This window comes from Onychomys torridus, chromosome 19 (genome assembly GCF_903995425.1).
Source record: "Onychomys torridus chromosome 19, mOncTor1.1, whole genome shotgun sequence".
Classification (NCBI taxonomy): Eukaryota; Metazoa; Chordata; class Mammalia; order Rodentia; family Cricetidae; genus Onychomys; species Onychomys torridus.
Genome location: NC_050461.1, coordinates 50,222,535 through 50,239,167, shown reverse-complemented (window position 1 = coordinate 50,239,167; position 16,633 = coordinate 50,222,535). Strand labels below are relative to the sequence as shown.

The following is a 16,633-nucleotide window of genomic DNA, read 5'->3' as shown; positions in this document are numbered from 1 at the left end:
CACCTAGCACTGAGCTACGACTCCAACCCTTCAGAAATGTCACTTCTTAAGTGACACTGCAGCGCATGGAGAGAACAGTGATCCCTGTGAAAAACTGCAGTACCACTTTCCAATTCAGCACAAGATGAATGTTCCGTCTACGGTTTTCTAGTCACTGGTTTTGTTTTTACCTGGTCTGGTGTTTTCACCAGAAGGAATCTGGTGTTCTGTAAGGTGAGGTACTTTTTCTTCAGGCTCTGCTTTATTGGGAGGATTAAAAACATTTCCAGCTGAAAGAGTTGACGGAGCGAGACTGCTGGCAACAGAGCCACCCGGTAAAACAAGGCCGCCAAATCCAACGTCTTTCACAGTTTCCGGGGTCATGGGCAAGGGTGGCTGCACTAAAGCTGGTTAAACAGGACAGAAATTGATTTTAGACAATTTGTGAGCTACGTTTTCTGGCAGCTTGAGTGATTTACTTAGTGGCATCTCAGTATTACAAAGCATGTTATATAATAATAATCAATGTTCAGAAAGACTAGTCATAATGAAGAGGCTCAATTCTATTCACAATGCTTCATTCTTTTAGAATAGAGGAAATAATTTTAAGAAATATTTTTACCAAAAGGGTCTGGTACAGGAAGAGTCACTGGTGATTCTAGTAACACAAGAAAACTACTTTTCCAGGAGCGTCAGCTAAGTGAGTACTAAACACACAGAAATGATTAGCAGGGACAGATGAGTGAACTTCAGAACGAAAGTCTGGCCAGTCTTCAAATTACAATGTGTGTGTGCGTAGGGGTGGGGGTGTGGAGAGATCCTTTATATTCAGTACCTTCATCAAACAAGGTTAGGAAAGGTGAACTGAAAATGGAATGCTGTAAACATGCTGACCAAAACAGTTGCTAACAACTCTTCACATGTGTGTACCACCTACATATAAAAGGCAGAAGCCTAAGATATAACAGTCTTAGAAGGTCCAGTTCAGGGTATGCCATATGAAAACTGTTGAGTCATACTTGGACACGTTAAGCAAAGGTGCCCCCTTTCCCATATTCACCTCAAGAATTGCTTGAATAATTCAGTATACCATAGAGATGTAACACTGGGACAAAACTATGATCATGAACAGGAATTATGGGAATTAAGTGAGACAGAAAGAACAGCAGAATTGCATGCACTAGTAATCGATCCCTGGTTTGGAAACTATAGTTATTGAAAGACAGACTATACAACACTATACTTCACAACCTCTTTGAGTGGTGAATTAAAAAATAACTTCTGAACACTGTAATTTTTAGATTTGAAAGCTACCTAAATAATGAGAGGAAAACATTTTAAAATGTAAAGGAAATGGATTTAGATTTTAAGAAATTAACAAACATCTCTATTATATGTACTCTCATGAAAGGACTTTTAGAATCTAATTTTTAGAGCAAGATTGCTCAAAATTATTGTATGTTTCTTCAGAAGCCCTGTGTTTAGTAACAGGAAAAAGGAAATAGAAAATTAAAAGATAATTAAATGTCTATAAATGTTGATTTTTGTAATCCCTTAGATTAGTATGGCTCTAGTTAAGTACATGTGTACTCTGAAGGCAAAGAGGAGCAGAGAATCTAGTTTCTTCAGGAAGTCTGGATGGCAGCACCATCCCTTTTACTATTTCCAGCATCTATGACTCTGCAGGTTTACACTGCAAGGGAGGAGCTAAGTATTCCTACTATCATCTCAGTATGAGAACGGAAGTATACAAACATAGAGAAGTAAACTGTGCATATGTACACTTCTACTTGAAGCTGTTTTATAGTGCACATTTATAATTTCTCTATTTCCTAAGTTTTGTCCACTGAAAATGTTTCCACTCAACAAAATCCTCCGAGCAAACATAATCTAGTAGCCAGACTGTGGTCTCGAAATGTCATCCTGCACTAGGAGAAATGTCTGTTCAGACTACAGTGGAAGATAACGTATGAGCTGGGGACAATCAGGCTGAAAATCGTGAGACTCTGTCAGAAGCAATGGTAGCTAACTCCAAGACACAGAGAAGCAACATACACCTAATCAAAACCATTTGACCATCAAGAGAACAGAGACTACAACTGACGGGAAGAAGGAATCTCCTAATCCATGAGAACACCGAGTAACAACTGAAGAAATGAAGGGCAGTGGGGGTGCCAAGGGAGAGGAGTAACAGAAACCTTCCTGCTCCCCAGTCACACCCACTCCTCACTGTGCCTGTTGGCAGCGAGGGGAAGGTCTGACACCCACTCTTACTCTCCTGTGCACTAACCCTCAAGGGAACTAACGACCAGCAGCTGCTAAAAGTTTTCTTTGTATTTAAAAAATCCTAACAAAGAAATTACTATTTAGAAAGACAACTAATTTTCAATTAATGACAGATTTAACCAATAAAAATCAACAAATAAAAACATCATTAAAATTGAACAGGTAAACATTTTCAACAGCCAAGTTCCAATACCCGAATACCCTCATCAATCTTCACATTGTTAAGTATGTAAGAAAATATCAAGTGTAAACAAACCCTAATATGATTATGCATTTGAATAATAATGAAAATATAAACTCATCTGCCCTAACTAGGTCTCACTGGGGAGATGGTAAGAAAAGTTGGGCACGGGCAGGGATGGGGACACAAGTCACTTCTGTACTTTCTGCTTGACTTTACCATAATTCTCAAACTGCTATAAAAGGATTGTTTGTTGTGTTCAAAATGAACACAAAGACACTAGGATGATATGCAAGTCTAAGACATTTTGTATCCTTTTGAGAAAAAAGGTGATCCATAATCTCAGCAAGTCTTTGGTGCGAATTTCCACCTTATAGGACTCTTTTTTCTGGAGAGGAGCAGCTTGGTAGTCAGGAAGAACTAGGAAACGGAAGGCAGACCCGGGGAAGGACAGGATGGCTCTAGACGAGACGTTTACAACCAACAGAACAGAACACAACTGCCATGAAGGAAGGACGTGATCTGGACGAAGGGCGTAGATCAGGAAGACATTTTGGGACAACCGAGCAAACACAAGTAAGAACTTCTAAGACACTGTTCATTTTCAAAATTCTCTAGCATGCACTTGTTGGAAAACTAATACTTTTCACAGGAATGAGCACAAACACACTACGACTCCCTAGGATAAAACAGACTTTGAAATCAGTAACTCACATGTTGGTACTACTGGAGGAATTGCAGGGGGAGGTACAACAGGTGGGGGAACCGGAGGTGGCATAAAACCTACATGGGAGAAAAAAGACCAAAATAAAACAGCACAAAGAAAATGACTAGTTTAAATCAAAGGGTTCAAGATTTATAAATGAACTTCCACATTTTCTTATTGTTTTACCGTGGGGTCCTCACTCTGCTACCCAGCTGGTGTGGAACCTGTGGGCTAAGTCATTCTGCTTTAACCTCCTGAGAAATGGGAATGTTGTAGAACATTACTTGACTATGTAAAGATGTATTAGTTTGTTTATGTGGCAGAAAATTACTTGAACTATGTAAAGGTGTGTTATATTTGCTTACGCTGCATTTGTTTAATGATGTAAAGATGTGTTGCTTTGCCTGCGTAAGGCACCTGACTGGTCTAATAAAAAGCTGAATGGCCAATAGCTAGGCAGGAGAGAAATAGGTGGGCTGGCAGGGAGGGAGATTAAGTAGGAGGAGGGATCTAGGCTCCAGGGAAAAGAAAGCTAGGGACAAAGAGAGAGATGCTCAGGGACAGCCAGCCAGGCAGCCCAGTCAGCCACACACGGAAGCAGCAGGAAAGGAGGACAGACAGAATGGAAGAAAGGTACAGAGCCCTGAGGCAAAATGTAGATGAAGAGAAACAGGTAAGTTAAAAGAACTAGTGGGACAAGCATAAGATGAGGCCGAGCAGTCATAACTAATAATAAGTGCCTGTGGCTTTATTTGGAAGCTGGTTGGTGGCACAAAAGAAAGCCTGCTACATGGGGACCTCAGTGTTCCACTATAACAGCAAATTTTCACAGCCTTAAAATGGCCTCCATTATCATGCTGATGGATCTGTGCAATATTCTCCACTGAAAATGACTTCTATATACACTTTACTTGATTCCTATAAGCCAGATAAAGCAGTGCTCCTGACCATAAGGGTCTATTTACTTACTCACTCATTCCAGTCTGGTGAAATGCTCTGCACTGCAGAGTGGTGTCATTAGCTACAGAATCAACTGGTTTATGTTGGAATGCTGAGCACAGGAAAAGTGCTAAACCTATCTCAAGCTACTGGTCACAATATTTAAATTAAGCTATACATCTGTCAGCCATTTTGTTTCTTTGACACATTGTACTCTTTACCACTAGGTTGAAATATTTTGTTAACTTTAGATGATATGTTTTAAGTTCTTGAATAAATCCTAGACTATAATAACATTTTTTATGATCCTACAGACCACATGACCAAATTATAAATCTGCTTCTTTGCAGTTTTTAAAGGTAGAGTTACTGTTAAATTAAATTAGAAATCAGTGAGTAAAAATAAAAGCAGCTGAAAGATGTGACCCAATGGATCAAAGTCTGGAGAATGGACCCACAAAGCTAGTTCTGATGTGTGTTCAAGTCTGAGAACCACCGCTCTATGGCACTGGGACCCCGAAAAGAACATCAACGATATTCTAAACAGAGTTCAAACAATAAGATATAAATTCCTTACCAGGAGGTGGTTGTGAAGGGTTAAAGCTTGCTCGTAGAAAAGGAGGAGGAGGGATTGGGCTAAATCCAGGAGGGGGGACCGGCATCGACACAGGAAACGCTGGTGGAACTAGACTAACTGCAGGAACCGCTGGAGCTACTGGAATCTTTTATGGGTAGAAAAATGTCTGTTAGCCAGTTTATCCACCTGAAGTGATTATTACATTTTGGCATAAAGGCAAACTACATTTTTTTAAAAAGAAGGTAATAAATGTCATTACATTTAAGTTTCTTTTTCTATACTTTTGAGTCACTCTTCTTCGGGTTAAAGCAGACAGTATGAGTCAATAGGTAATTTCCCTGGAGAGTGTAAGGTCTCTCTTACATTTAAATGAATTAATGAGAACTCAGCTAAGCACCGAAGCTCAAGCTTCAGACTCATTAGCGCCTGCTCACCCACCAGGCTGCCTCTATGAAGCACGCAATAGAAGCTTTCAAAGAGCATCAAATTCTCTAAACTCTTATCTAATCTTAACACAAATATCTTTTATTCATCATAGCCACAAAAAGCCCCAAACTTCTCTCTAGCATGGCTTTCTCTCTTTCCTGAACCTCAAGTCTGTTTAGCATTTCAACTTCATTACCTAAAGAGTACTGACTGTGCTGTAAAGGTCACATGTACAGAAAATGAACTCCCAATTGCGATTCCCAAGAGACTGCTCCTCAAGTTATTTTCTATGCTCAGAAAATGGTAACTCCCATATTTCTAATTTCTTGGACCTTGTATCTTTCTCCTTTTCTCAACTCCAATCAACAATCTAGGAAAGCCCACTAGTTGTACCTTCCAAGTCCTCTACTGTCTGCCACTCCTCTCTAATTCTGCTACATTCTTCTCCGTGTCTCAACCACCTGCATGTATATTGCTACAGTGATCCTCACTCCATCTTCTGTTACAAATGTTCAGTGCAGCCTAGTCACTATAAACCGTATCCAGTGCAATGTTTTACAAGTCACTCCTCGGATCCTCCTCCTCCAGTGGTTCCTTTCATTCACAATGAAGAGGAATTCCTTTGAGAGCTGAGCTTACAGGCATGACTCCAGCCACTTGCTAGTCCTGGAGCACCAAGCATGCTCCTGGCATCTGACCTTCAGTGTGGATTTCTTCTTCATGCTCAGATGCTGGAGTGGATGATTTCTTCACCATCCACGTGTTCAACTAGCACCCTCGGCACTGTCTTAAGACAGCAGGCTGTAGTACAGACATTCCTGACCACCGACCGCATTCTACTCTTCCTATCCCAAGGATCCTCTCAGTCTTTCCCCGGAGGACAATGAAAACTTCAGCTCTACCATGGTGTACCCCAAGCCCCAGAGCTCCTACCACAGTGCACAACTCAGTACATGTTTAATGCATAAACATTTAAGTATGAATAATATCATTTCCAACAATAATGATTTTTTCAAAATGTTTCACTAAATTCGGTGAAATAATCTAATGAATTTATCAAATGTTATTGATACGCATTTGCTTGCCCAGAAAGCGTAAGTCTAAAGAAACTACCACAAGTCTGAAGGTGTTATAGCTCCTAGTCACCTGCTTAATCCTCAAGCGGTTAGTACAATGATGCATTGCATGTGAAGAACGGTTTTTACCATCTGAAAGACAAGCAGTTCTCTGTCCTAACTGGGACAACAGACTCCAGCTGTCACACTGTCAACAAGTCAGCACTGGAAGATGGAGGGTGGCAAAGAAGCCAGCTAGTACTAACCTGCAGCATGGCCACAGGCGGAGGGAAAGCCTCTGCCTGTGTCGTGACCACTGTCTCCTTTTCAACTGGAGTTGGACTCTGTGTAGTCTGGACCGTCTCTTTAACGGGTTCTGAGGTTTTCACAGTTTCCCATTCTAAACAAAATATTTGAAATTCATTTCCTTTAAATGCAGCTTTTCAGGTTTGTATTTTTTTTTTCATTTACATTAACATCTAAACCCTTGTCAGCTCTATCTTCACAAATCTAAAAATAACACATGAGATAAAAATGACAATACTGAGCTGTAACAGAAATACCTCATAGGTCACCTGATTATGAGAAACCAGACCTATTCTGTATATTATCAAGCACAACTAACAGAGTATTACCTCAATACAGAGAAATCCTCCAAAGAAGACAAGAAGAGAAACATGGAAGTAGCTGGGCATGTGGCACATGCCTGACCGAAGCTGAGTGCTTAGGAAGTAGAGGCCCTAGGACAGAAGTTAGAGGCCAGCCTGGGCAACATGAAATCAATCACGGTCCTGTCTTTTCAGAGCCAAGAGCAAACATGAGTAGTCAGCTTTTGCTTCTGTGAGTCTGCCTTCATCTCCTGTACGTTCCATGTTCATGGAGTCTGGCGGGCTGCTTCCCAAAGTGTACATGTTTCACATATTCAGATATGCTCTAACCCCATTGAAATACATCCACTCACAATGTAATGCCCCCATGGCTCAGCTCTCTTCCGTGTGTGTGTGTGTGTGTGTGTGTGTGTGTGTGTGTCTGTCTGTCTGTCTGTCTGTCTCTGAGACAAGGTCTCACCATACAGCCTGGCCTAGAACTTGGTATGTGGACCAGGCTAGCCTAAAAGAAATACAGAAACCTGTCTCCCATGAAATAGGATTGAAGGTATGTGGTCCTACGATGCCCTAGTCTGTGCTTTATACCAACACAGAAATCCTATATAGGTTTTCTTGCTTATTTACTTCTTTTGAGTAGAACATGGTTTCCCCCACCCCCACCAATACACAGTAGAGACTCTACAGGCCAGGGGTCTCTCTGTTCTAAATATATACTTGCTGCTATAAACAAGCAAACAAACAAATAAATGGGGAGAGGGGAGAAGGGAGAGGAAGAGGGGAAAGAAAGGAAACTGAAAAGAAAGGAAACTACACAAGCAAGCATGGCCGTGGTCCCACAGAGCTCCTTTTTCACAGCAGGCCACGGGCAGGCTCCAGTGCAGACTCAGACCATGGCAGCCTGTGCCATGCAAGTCAAAGGTGACTGCTGCTTTCTACTTCCCCGATTACAATGTCAGTTCCTGAAGAATCAACTTGTCACACAGCAGAAACTTAGACAACTGAAAGAAAGATGTCCTAGGAAACAGGCATAGGACACAGGAAGCAAACAAGAAACTGGGTTGATACGGGTAGTCCTGCGGTTCAAATCAAGGGCCCTGAACATGCTAAGAACACGTTCTCCTACCCGAGGGCCATCTCCAGGCAGAAGGCAACGACATCAAAAAGATGTCTGTTCCTAGCCATGAGGACAACCCTGAAAGCAGGCTAGTTTTGGAAAGAGAGCTAAGACGCAAAGAAACACAGAACAGATTATACTTCGGATCAATATCAAATATCAGTTAGAGTACTTCCTTCTGGTTGTAGCTGACTGTGAATTTATAACAGACTTTTTTAAATAAGAAAAAATACTGGCACTTTTTACAAGAGCAGGGCATACAGTTATTTGGTTATGGGCAATGGAGGAAGTCTTTCAGAAGGTATTACACTGTAGTACTGAGTACACTACTAAAAATGAAGTCCACCTAAAATCTGGAATTTCTCCAACCAGTTTCTCAAATCCTCAGTTCACACTTAAAACTCATGAAATTAAAACTTGTTTTCTTCAACAAAGCCTCCATGATACAAAGCTTTCTCTTCAATATAATAAAAATGTTAAGTCATAAAAAAAAAAGGACTACATTTGGAGGCTTCCATTCAGTACTTTTCTAACCTGTCCCTTGACACCTAATGATACACAAAACACTGAAAAAGCAACATCAGAAAGGGCATCATCTCTTCTTTTGCAGCTGACTCCAGGGAATAAGCACAGCTTACTCTGCACCCCCAAACACATCTACGTAACAACCTTCTGAAGCACACTTTTAAATAATAAAAAGCATTAGCATTCTCACCAGCATTTACAGTTTCCTGGTCTATCATGCCTCCTTCCGCAAAGCCATCCAAGTCATCCACTTTAACTTTTTCCCAGGGTATGTATGTGACTCCAAGATCCACATCCCAGAACTGTTTATACTCCGTCTTTACACCTTTGTTCAAAGCCCAGGCAATCTATTGGGAATGGGGAGAGGAAAAGAAGGAAGAGCATAGATACACTTTAATAAAAATAGAGTTCAAAATCGTATTTAAGCAAATAGAAACAAAACTCGTTTTCTTGAGTACTTGTTTTAAACTTACACTGGAGATATTTGCAATATAGGATCTGTTACCATGTCTTACCCACCTCTAAACTCATTTTTGGAGAAAACACAAGTCTAATTTTCACAATAAAAATCTCAGCTCGACTGGCTATAACTAGGCGACATTGTACACCATGCCAGCATACATAAGCAACACCTGAGTTTACAAACATGAACTATCAGGAAATGGTAAAGATGGGCAGACATACTCTACAGAAAGAGTTCCGAGTTTTAATTTAGGCACAGAAGCTGACTGAATGCCTTCTCTCTAAAAAGTAAAATGAAATTCTGAATCAATCACCAGGAATGAGAAAACACTTCATAAATTCTCAACTTAAAGACTAAGAAGAAAACAAATGTTTGCAGACACTCTTTACAAGGTGGCTGGCTAGATACAATGAGAAGGAATAATGATAATAATAATAATGATGATGATGATGATGATGATGATGAACAAGTGCTGGGAGAAAAAGTAAATCAAAGACAAATCTGTAAATATGAACAGGCTCTAATCAAGATGAGGTGTGAGCTGGTAGATTTGTGTAGGTGTGAACTTAAGGAACAAACTCAATTTTGGCTAGTAAGTTAGTGCACATGTTCCTAACTATAATAACTCAATAATTCTTAAACCATAAGCTTGCTAGGAACATTAAAGATAAGCTCAATGTAAGAATATGTGCTTAAATTAACATGCTCCAGACTCTGGGTGGGATCCACATCAAGGGGTAAAGGGTGCCAAGAACTGGAGCATTCTAATAGTCCAAGGAAATAAGATCCTATGACCTTCCTATGAAAAACTCAAGACTGTAACGTAGCAGGTGCCGGAATGTTAGTCGTCACTCCACCATAAACTCACCCACGAAAACTCACCTTAATGACCTTGGAACCAATTTTATAGGATCCTGAACTCAGTTTCTGAAGAGCACGAAAAGAATCTTGTCGATGAACCATACAGACATATGCACAGCCCCTGGGTGGAATCATCTATGAGGGGAAAATCCTTTCTTAACAGCGAGCACAAGGATGGACATTGATTCTGACATTTGCTTCTAGTCAAACAGAACACAGTGACAACTGACTGAATCTACAATTCAATTTTCGTAGATGACCAAATTAATTGTGTTTCTACCTCCAACACTGTTTATTGATGCAACATATGCAATCAATTATTTAGTTTTCATAAGGCCCCATATTCATGCCTTAATTAGGCTTCCATTTAAGCCATGATAAAGGTGAACTCTTGAATACATGTCATCAGTTCCTTGACTACAGAATACAGAACATACTATTAAAACAAAGAAATGGACAGCTCCATTTTCAAGCTGGCAGGTAAAACAGAGGGAGGAAGAGAAAGGGAGAGGAACAGGGGAATCTTGTTGACAAACATTTAATGCTTTTAAGAATTAAGAGCTATCCTGCTACAAAACCCTATGAATATTTTGTATGACAGTTTATTAAAAAGGAGATATAAATGTCTTCAAAGCAAGCATAGAAAAATGAACAAAATAAACAAAATCTTGTCAAGATGGGCATTACCAAAGTCAGATACTATGGGGCTTAACTAGTATATGAAGAGTGAAAAACAGCCATTTTAAAACACTGTCTTAGTGCTCAAGAGATACCTACATTAATAGATTCAATTTGTCCAAACTCCTCAAAAAGGTTGGTTAGATCTTGCTGTGTAGCCTTCTTATCCACTTGGCCAACCCAGAGAGTAGTGCTGCACACTGTCAAGACAAAGAAGCAGAGGGCTTAAATCACAAAGACACAGCTGCCTCAAGAATTAAGAACGATCACTCAAACTGAAGGTAACACAGACTGAGGATCGACAGCTACGCACAGAGAACTGCTGCTAAACTGACTGATGGACCTGAAGGCTCAGAGGTTAAGAATAGTGGCTACTCTTCTAGAGGACCCGAGTTCGATTCCAGCACTCACATGGTGGCTCACAACCATCTATAACTCCAGTCTCTGAGAAGCAACACCCTCTCCTAACTTCTGCAGGCACTAGGCACACATGTGGTGCAAAGACACACATGCAGGCAAAAACACCAATATGCGTTAAAAAAACAATAATAAAAATAAAAATAAAAGACAGGCAATGGTGGCATACACCTTTAATCCAAGCACTAAGGAGACAAAGGCAGGTGGATCTCTGAGTCTACAAAGTGGGTTCCAGAAGGGCAAGGAATACACTGAAAATTTCTGTCTCAAAAAACGAAACAAAACAAAAAACTGACTGACATTTAGTATCTAGTTACATTTCTATGGAGCCAACTTCCTGCAGGCACCAATTTGCAAGCTGAACACCTGTGGACACCTCTGTCCACTCACTGGGGAAAAGTGCTATGTCAGCACTTTTAAGAGATTAGGAGAGAAGTTTAAATTCCCTAGCTGACACTAAAGTACAATAGTTTTGAAACTATTTCCTACCCATGGACCTTCTTAATATCTGAGTATTGGAATGACTCAGTGGATATTTCTTCCTAACCAATAGATAAATCTAAACCTGTATGAGCTCCCTCATCCACAGGGAAATAAGACTTTGCCGAGAGACACGAAAAGGAAATGGGTAAATCAGGACACCTTAACCTGAAGATGAGTTGACTGGCATGTCTTTGTGTGTGCATACTCATGTATGCAGAGGCCAGAAGAGTGTGAACTCCTTAGAGCCTCAGCACCACACACGGATGGACATGACCTGAATGCTGGTCCTCACAACTGAGCAGCAGGTGCTCTTAACCTCCAGCCTGCAAGCTGCTTCTGTTCGAGGCACAAAAGTTGAAGAGGAAACACTCTGGACTGTGCATGCTTCCCAAATACCTCCTTTTCCAGACAACACACAAGCACAGCTTTAATGTACAGCAGGTCGATGCTTGTCCATGTCGTTCTCCAGCACTTGAACCCTGACAGAAGAGGTCTAGGAGCAGGCTTTTCTAGGGTTAACATAACCTCATACTAAAGTGTGATCCTTGACAAGACCACTACCATGAAACCCTACTCTTGCTGGTCAGAACTCACACACCATTCAGATGCACACAAACTCTGACAGCCATCTAGCTAACACAGACAGCGACAACTGCCCTTTCTTCTTCCGTCTCACAGTCTCACTCTGTAATTCTCAACTCATGTTTCATCAAAAATCTTCAACTTTGTAATATTTTAGATTAAATCCAAGGGACCAGTGAGATGGCTCAGCAGATAAACTTACTTTGCCAGGACTTATACCCTGAGTTTGACACAAGAAGCCTACCCAGTGGAAAGAGAGAAGTGACTCCCTCTAGGTTGTCTTCAGCCCACACACACATGGGGCACATAGGAGCGCGCGCACACACACACACACACACACACACACACACACACACACACATATGGCACATGGGAGCGCACACACACACACACACACACACACACACGGCACATGGGAGCGCGCGCACACACACACACACACACACACACACACACACACGGCACATGGGAGCGCGCACACACACACATATGGCACATGGGAGCACACACACACACACACACATATGGCACATGGGAGCGCGCACACACACACACACACACACGGCACATGGGAGCACACACACACACACACACGGCACATGGGAGCGCACACACACACACACACACACACACGGCACATGGGAGCGCACACACACACACACACACACACACACACACGGCACATGGGAGCACACACACACACACACATATGGCACATGGGAGCGCACACACACACACACACACACATATGGCACATGGGAGCACACACACACACACATATGGCACATGGGAGCACACACACACACATATGGCACATGGGAGCACACACACACACATGGCACATGGGAGCACACACACACACACATATGGCACATGGGAGCGCACACACACACACACACATATGGCACATGGGAGCGCGCGCACACACACACACACGCACACACGGAGCACACACACACACACACACACAATGAGAGTGAGAGAAATGCAGACATTTTTTAAGTGGATCTTTAAGAGACTACAAAGTCTGCTTTTTAACAGAGTGCAATAATTTAAATAGAATGTGTCGTTCAAAGTCTCACATGTCATAGGCTTAGTCTTTACCCCACAGCACCATTGAAAAAATCGGTGAAACTTTTAAGAGATGGGGCTCAAGGGGCTAATTGTCTCCATTCTGCTTTCTTCTGCTTCTTTCCAGACACAACGAGCAGTCAAAAGGAGCAAGCTCAGGCAACTTGAAACTGCAAATACATCCTTGACTGACTTCACAGTGACAGAAAGCTGCTCTACTACCATGGAGTGCAATGCAGTGTAGGCCAGTCCTGTTGATGTATGTGGGGCTTTACCACCTTACAGTAATGCCTCCTGCTTCATTATTGCCCTGTTCTGTAGACTCTACCTGCTCTGGTCTATGCTACTGTTTGCTAATTTGACAGTGCTGCTCTACCATTTTTTTTCCTAAGAACAGGTCATGATTCTTCCCAATTCCAAAGAGAGGTGGAACTTGGTTATGGGATATTAGTCTGCTGATGCTTCAAACCACTGACTGTCCCTGAAAGCTCTGCATGGTACAATCTATGTCCAGAACCACCAGGGGCGAATTCAACCACCCTAGTTCAAATGTGTTCAAAGAACAGCAATTAAATGAAATTGGTTCTACTTCAAGATAAGGAGAGGTTTATTTTGTTGTTGTTTTTCGAGAGAGGGTATCTCTGTGTAGTTTGGGTGCCTGTCCTGGATCTCGCTCTGTAGATCTGCCTGGCTCTGCCTCCTGAGTGCTGGGATTAAAGGTGTGCTCCACCCAGCCCGATAAGGGGAGTTTTAAGGTATAGTACACAATGGAAGATACGGTCTCCATTGTATTTTCTCATGTGCTTGTTGAGTTTTCCATCTTAAAATGTATAACTATTAAAAAATAAAACAGCACCAGGCTGGTGGTGCAAGCCTTCTAGTCTCAGTATTTGGGAGGTAGACAGGTGGATCTCTGTGATTTCAAGGCCAACCTGATCTACAGAGTGAGTTTTAGGATAGCCAGGACTGCACAGAGAAACCCTGTCCTGAAAAAAACAAAACAAGCAATACACACACACACACACACACACACACACACACACACACACACACACACACCCCAGCAGCAATAGAAAATAAATTCCATTATAATTCAGCCACAAAAATGAAATGAAATTCTGATGCCTGTGAAACATCTATGGAACCAGAGGGAATCATATAAAGGGAAATAAGCTAAGACAAAAGAATACTGTGTTTTCTCACTACTAGGTGGAGACTGAAGAAGCTGATGTCACAGAAATAGAAAACCTAAAAGAAGAACAGAAGGCTGGGGAAAGTATTCGTTGCACAGACAGGGGTTGACAGTCAGGCACAAAACACCTTTGGCAAAAAGAACCTAGCCTGCAAAGCGCACACACAGATCTTTGCAAACAAGTCTAAATGTGGGTAATGTCTAAACCTTCAGAAAGGAGACTGAGAGCTCAATGTTAGGTGGTAAGGAAGGACAAAAGAACACAAATCATGAACATGAAAGAGGATTTAAAAGCTGTTTATTTCTTTCAACTCCATCACAGTGTTTCTTACATGGTTGGTTAACTGCATGCATGTAACTTTCTATGTCAATCGCAACAGGAAGAACGGTTTTCATTATCCAAAAGAACCCAGCATCTACTATTCCTGAGGCAGCAACTGTGGAGGCTGGGCTTGCTTCCTAATGCAAGTAACATTTATTTCAGCAAGAGAACTAGACACCATAGGTCACTCACTGAGCCACACAGAACGTGGTTTGTTTGTTTTTTTAATCTTGGGGCGGTGTGTGTGTGTGTGTGTGTGTGTGTGTGTGTGTGTGTATAAAACCTGAAAGTTTCCACTTCTTTCTTTGATGCAAAACATCAAATTATTCTACATTGTTATTTAACATGTAAACAACATTGTTCTATGTAAAATATAGTTTTATTTTTAAGAGGAATAATGATGTTCTACAACAGTAACAACAGTTAAATAATCATTGGAATTTTATATGTTAATTGCCCTAATTTGATCATTACATGGTATTAGCATGCACAAAAATTTCATGTTGTACCCCATAAGTATGTATAATTATGAGGTGTCAAATACAATATATTTGGGGAACTGGAGTGAGGGCTCAGGAATTAAGAGCACATGCTATTCTTATGGGAAACTCAGATTCAGTTCCTACCACCCACATGGCAGCTTATAGCTGTCTATGTCTAGTTAAAGAGGATTCAATGTTCTCACCTCCATGGGTATTAAGTACACATGGAGTATGCACACATACATGCATGTACACAAAACACTCGTACATATAAAAGTAAATCTTTTCTAAGAAGCACAAAACTTTTCAAAGAGAAAAGTAGATTCCATGCCTGTGCTGGTTGGTTTTTTATGTCAACTTGGCACAAGCTAGAGTCATCTGAGAGGAGGGAGCCTCAACTGAGAAACTGCCTCTGTATGATGGGACTGTAGGCAAGCCTGTTGGGCATGTTCTTTATTAATGACTGATGTGGGAGGACATAGCCATTGTGGGTAGTGCCCTTCTTGGGCTAGCAGTCCTGGGTTCTGTAAGAAAGTGGCTGAGCAAGCCAGTAAGCAGCACCCTCCATAGCCTCTGCTTCAGCTCCTGCCCCCAGGTTCCTGCCCTGACTTCCTTCAATAATGAACAGTGATATGGAACCATAAGCAGAATAAACTCTCTTCCTCCTCAAGTTGCTTTTAGTCATGGTGTTGCACCAGTGATAGCAGCCCTAACTAAGGCAATGCTCAAGAGCATCACAAAGTGGGTGAAGAATACTTGAAGGATACTAAAGTGAAAGCCCTACTGTAAAGAAAGTAATGATTCTCAAAGATCCAGGGGTTATTACACAAACGTAGAGAGCAGAGAAGAATGGGGGTGGGGGTGTCAGTTTTTTTATATTATTTGTCAACCAACACTAAAATATTTAAATTTGGTCCTTTATGATGAGGAGTAAATAGAATTTGTACTATTCAGAAGTTGCACTAGCTCTTTATAATGTAAGAAGGTTCTGGAAAGATAACCAGGATCTACTGAAATTGGAGAACTTATTAAAAAGATGCTACTGCCTTTGATTTTTGGGAGCCTGAAGTTCAAGATGCTCTAGCAGTATCAAATGAGGGTTTGAGTTCACTTTCCAGGAACAACATAAAAAGCCTAGGATGTGTGTGATCCCAGTGCAGGAAAGTCCATACATGGCTCTCTATAGCAATTACTGATGCTGGGGTAACTTATTTGAAGACCACCAGAAAGTAACGAGTCTTTAGCTCTTGGGTAAATGACAATGTACTCTCTATCATGTGCTTCCTTGGTCACCTGTAGTCTATTAGTCCTCCCTAGACATGGTAATGGGTTAACAGACCCCTAGACAGAACCTGGCGGAAATACAACTCATTTTCTTGTACTGAACGTGATCCTTACCCTAGCCAGCTCCTGAAATAAACCCTGCCATGACCAAATCTGTTAAGCACACAAAATAGCCTAACAAACAGAGGGAAACAGGCTGTACTACGGCCATTTTTCTTCTGGTACAAACCACAAGTTTGTAATTTAACAATTACACCAAGGTTGGGCTAGGGGTTTAGCTCAGTAATACATAGATTCACCTAGTAGGTACAAAATCTCCAACACCACACACACACACACACACACAGAAAAAAAAACTGAATATATAAGTAAGTATATAAAGATGCAGCAAAGTATACCTTTG

At 41.3% G+C, this 16,633-nt stretch overlaps 1 protein-coding gene across 6 annotated transcripts in view; it reads right to left on the bottom strand.

Annotated features, from left to right (window-relative positions):
- The window catches only part of Scaf8 (SR-related CTD associated factor 8), a 175,368-nt gene that overhangs the window by 94,132 nt on the left and 64,603 nt on the right, over positions 1 to 16,633 (bottom strand). For 5 of the 6 annotated variants that reach the window (XM_036168652.1, XM_036168649.1, XM_036168648.1 and 2 more), the window contains 7 exons: positions 10,497 to 10,597; positions 9,741 to 9,854; positions 8,586 to 8,742; positions 6,415 to 6,548; positions 4,668 to 4,812; positions 3,161 to 3,229; positions 171 to 386 (listed from right to left, as the gene is read on the bottom strand). In XM_036168652.1, the coding sequence (XP_036024545.1) occupies positions 171 to 386; positions 3,161 to 3,229; positions 4,668 to 4,812; positions 6,415 to 6,548; positions 8,586 to 8,742; positions 9,741 to 9,854; positions 10,497 to 10,597 (936 nt within the window). The remainder of the gene's footprint in view (positions 1 to 170; positions 387 to 3,160; positions 3,230 to 4,667; positions 4,813 to 6,414; positions 6,549 to 8,585; positions 8,743 to 9,740; positions 9,855 to 10,496; positions 10,598 to 16,633) is intronic. The other variant, XM_036168651.1, reaches the window with a different exon arrangement.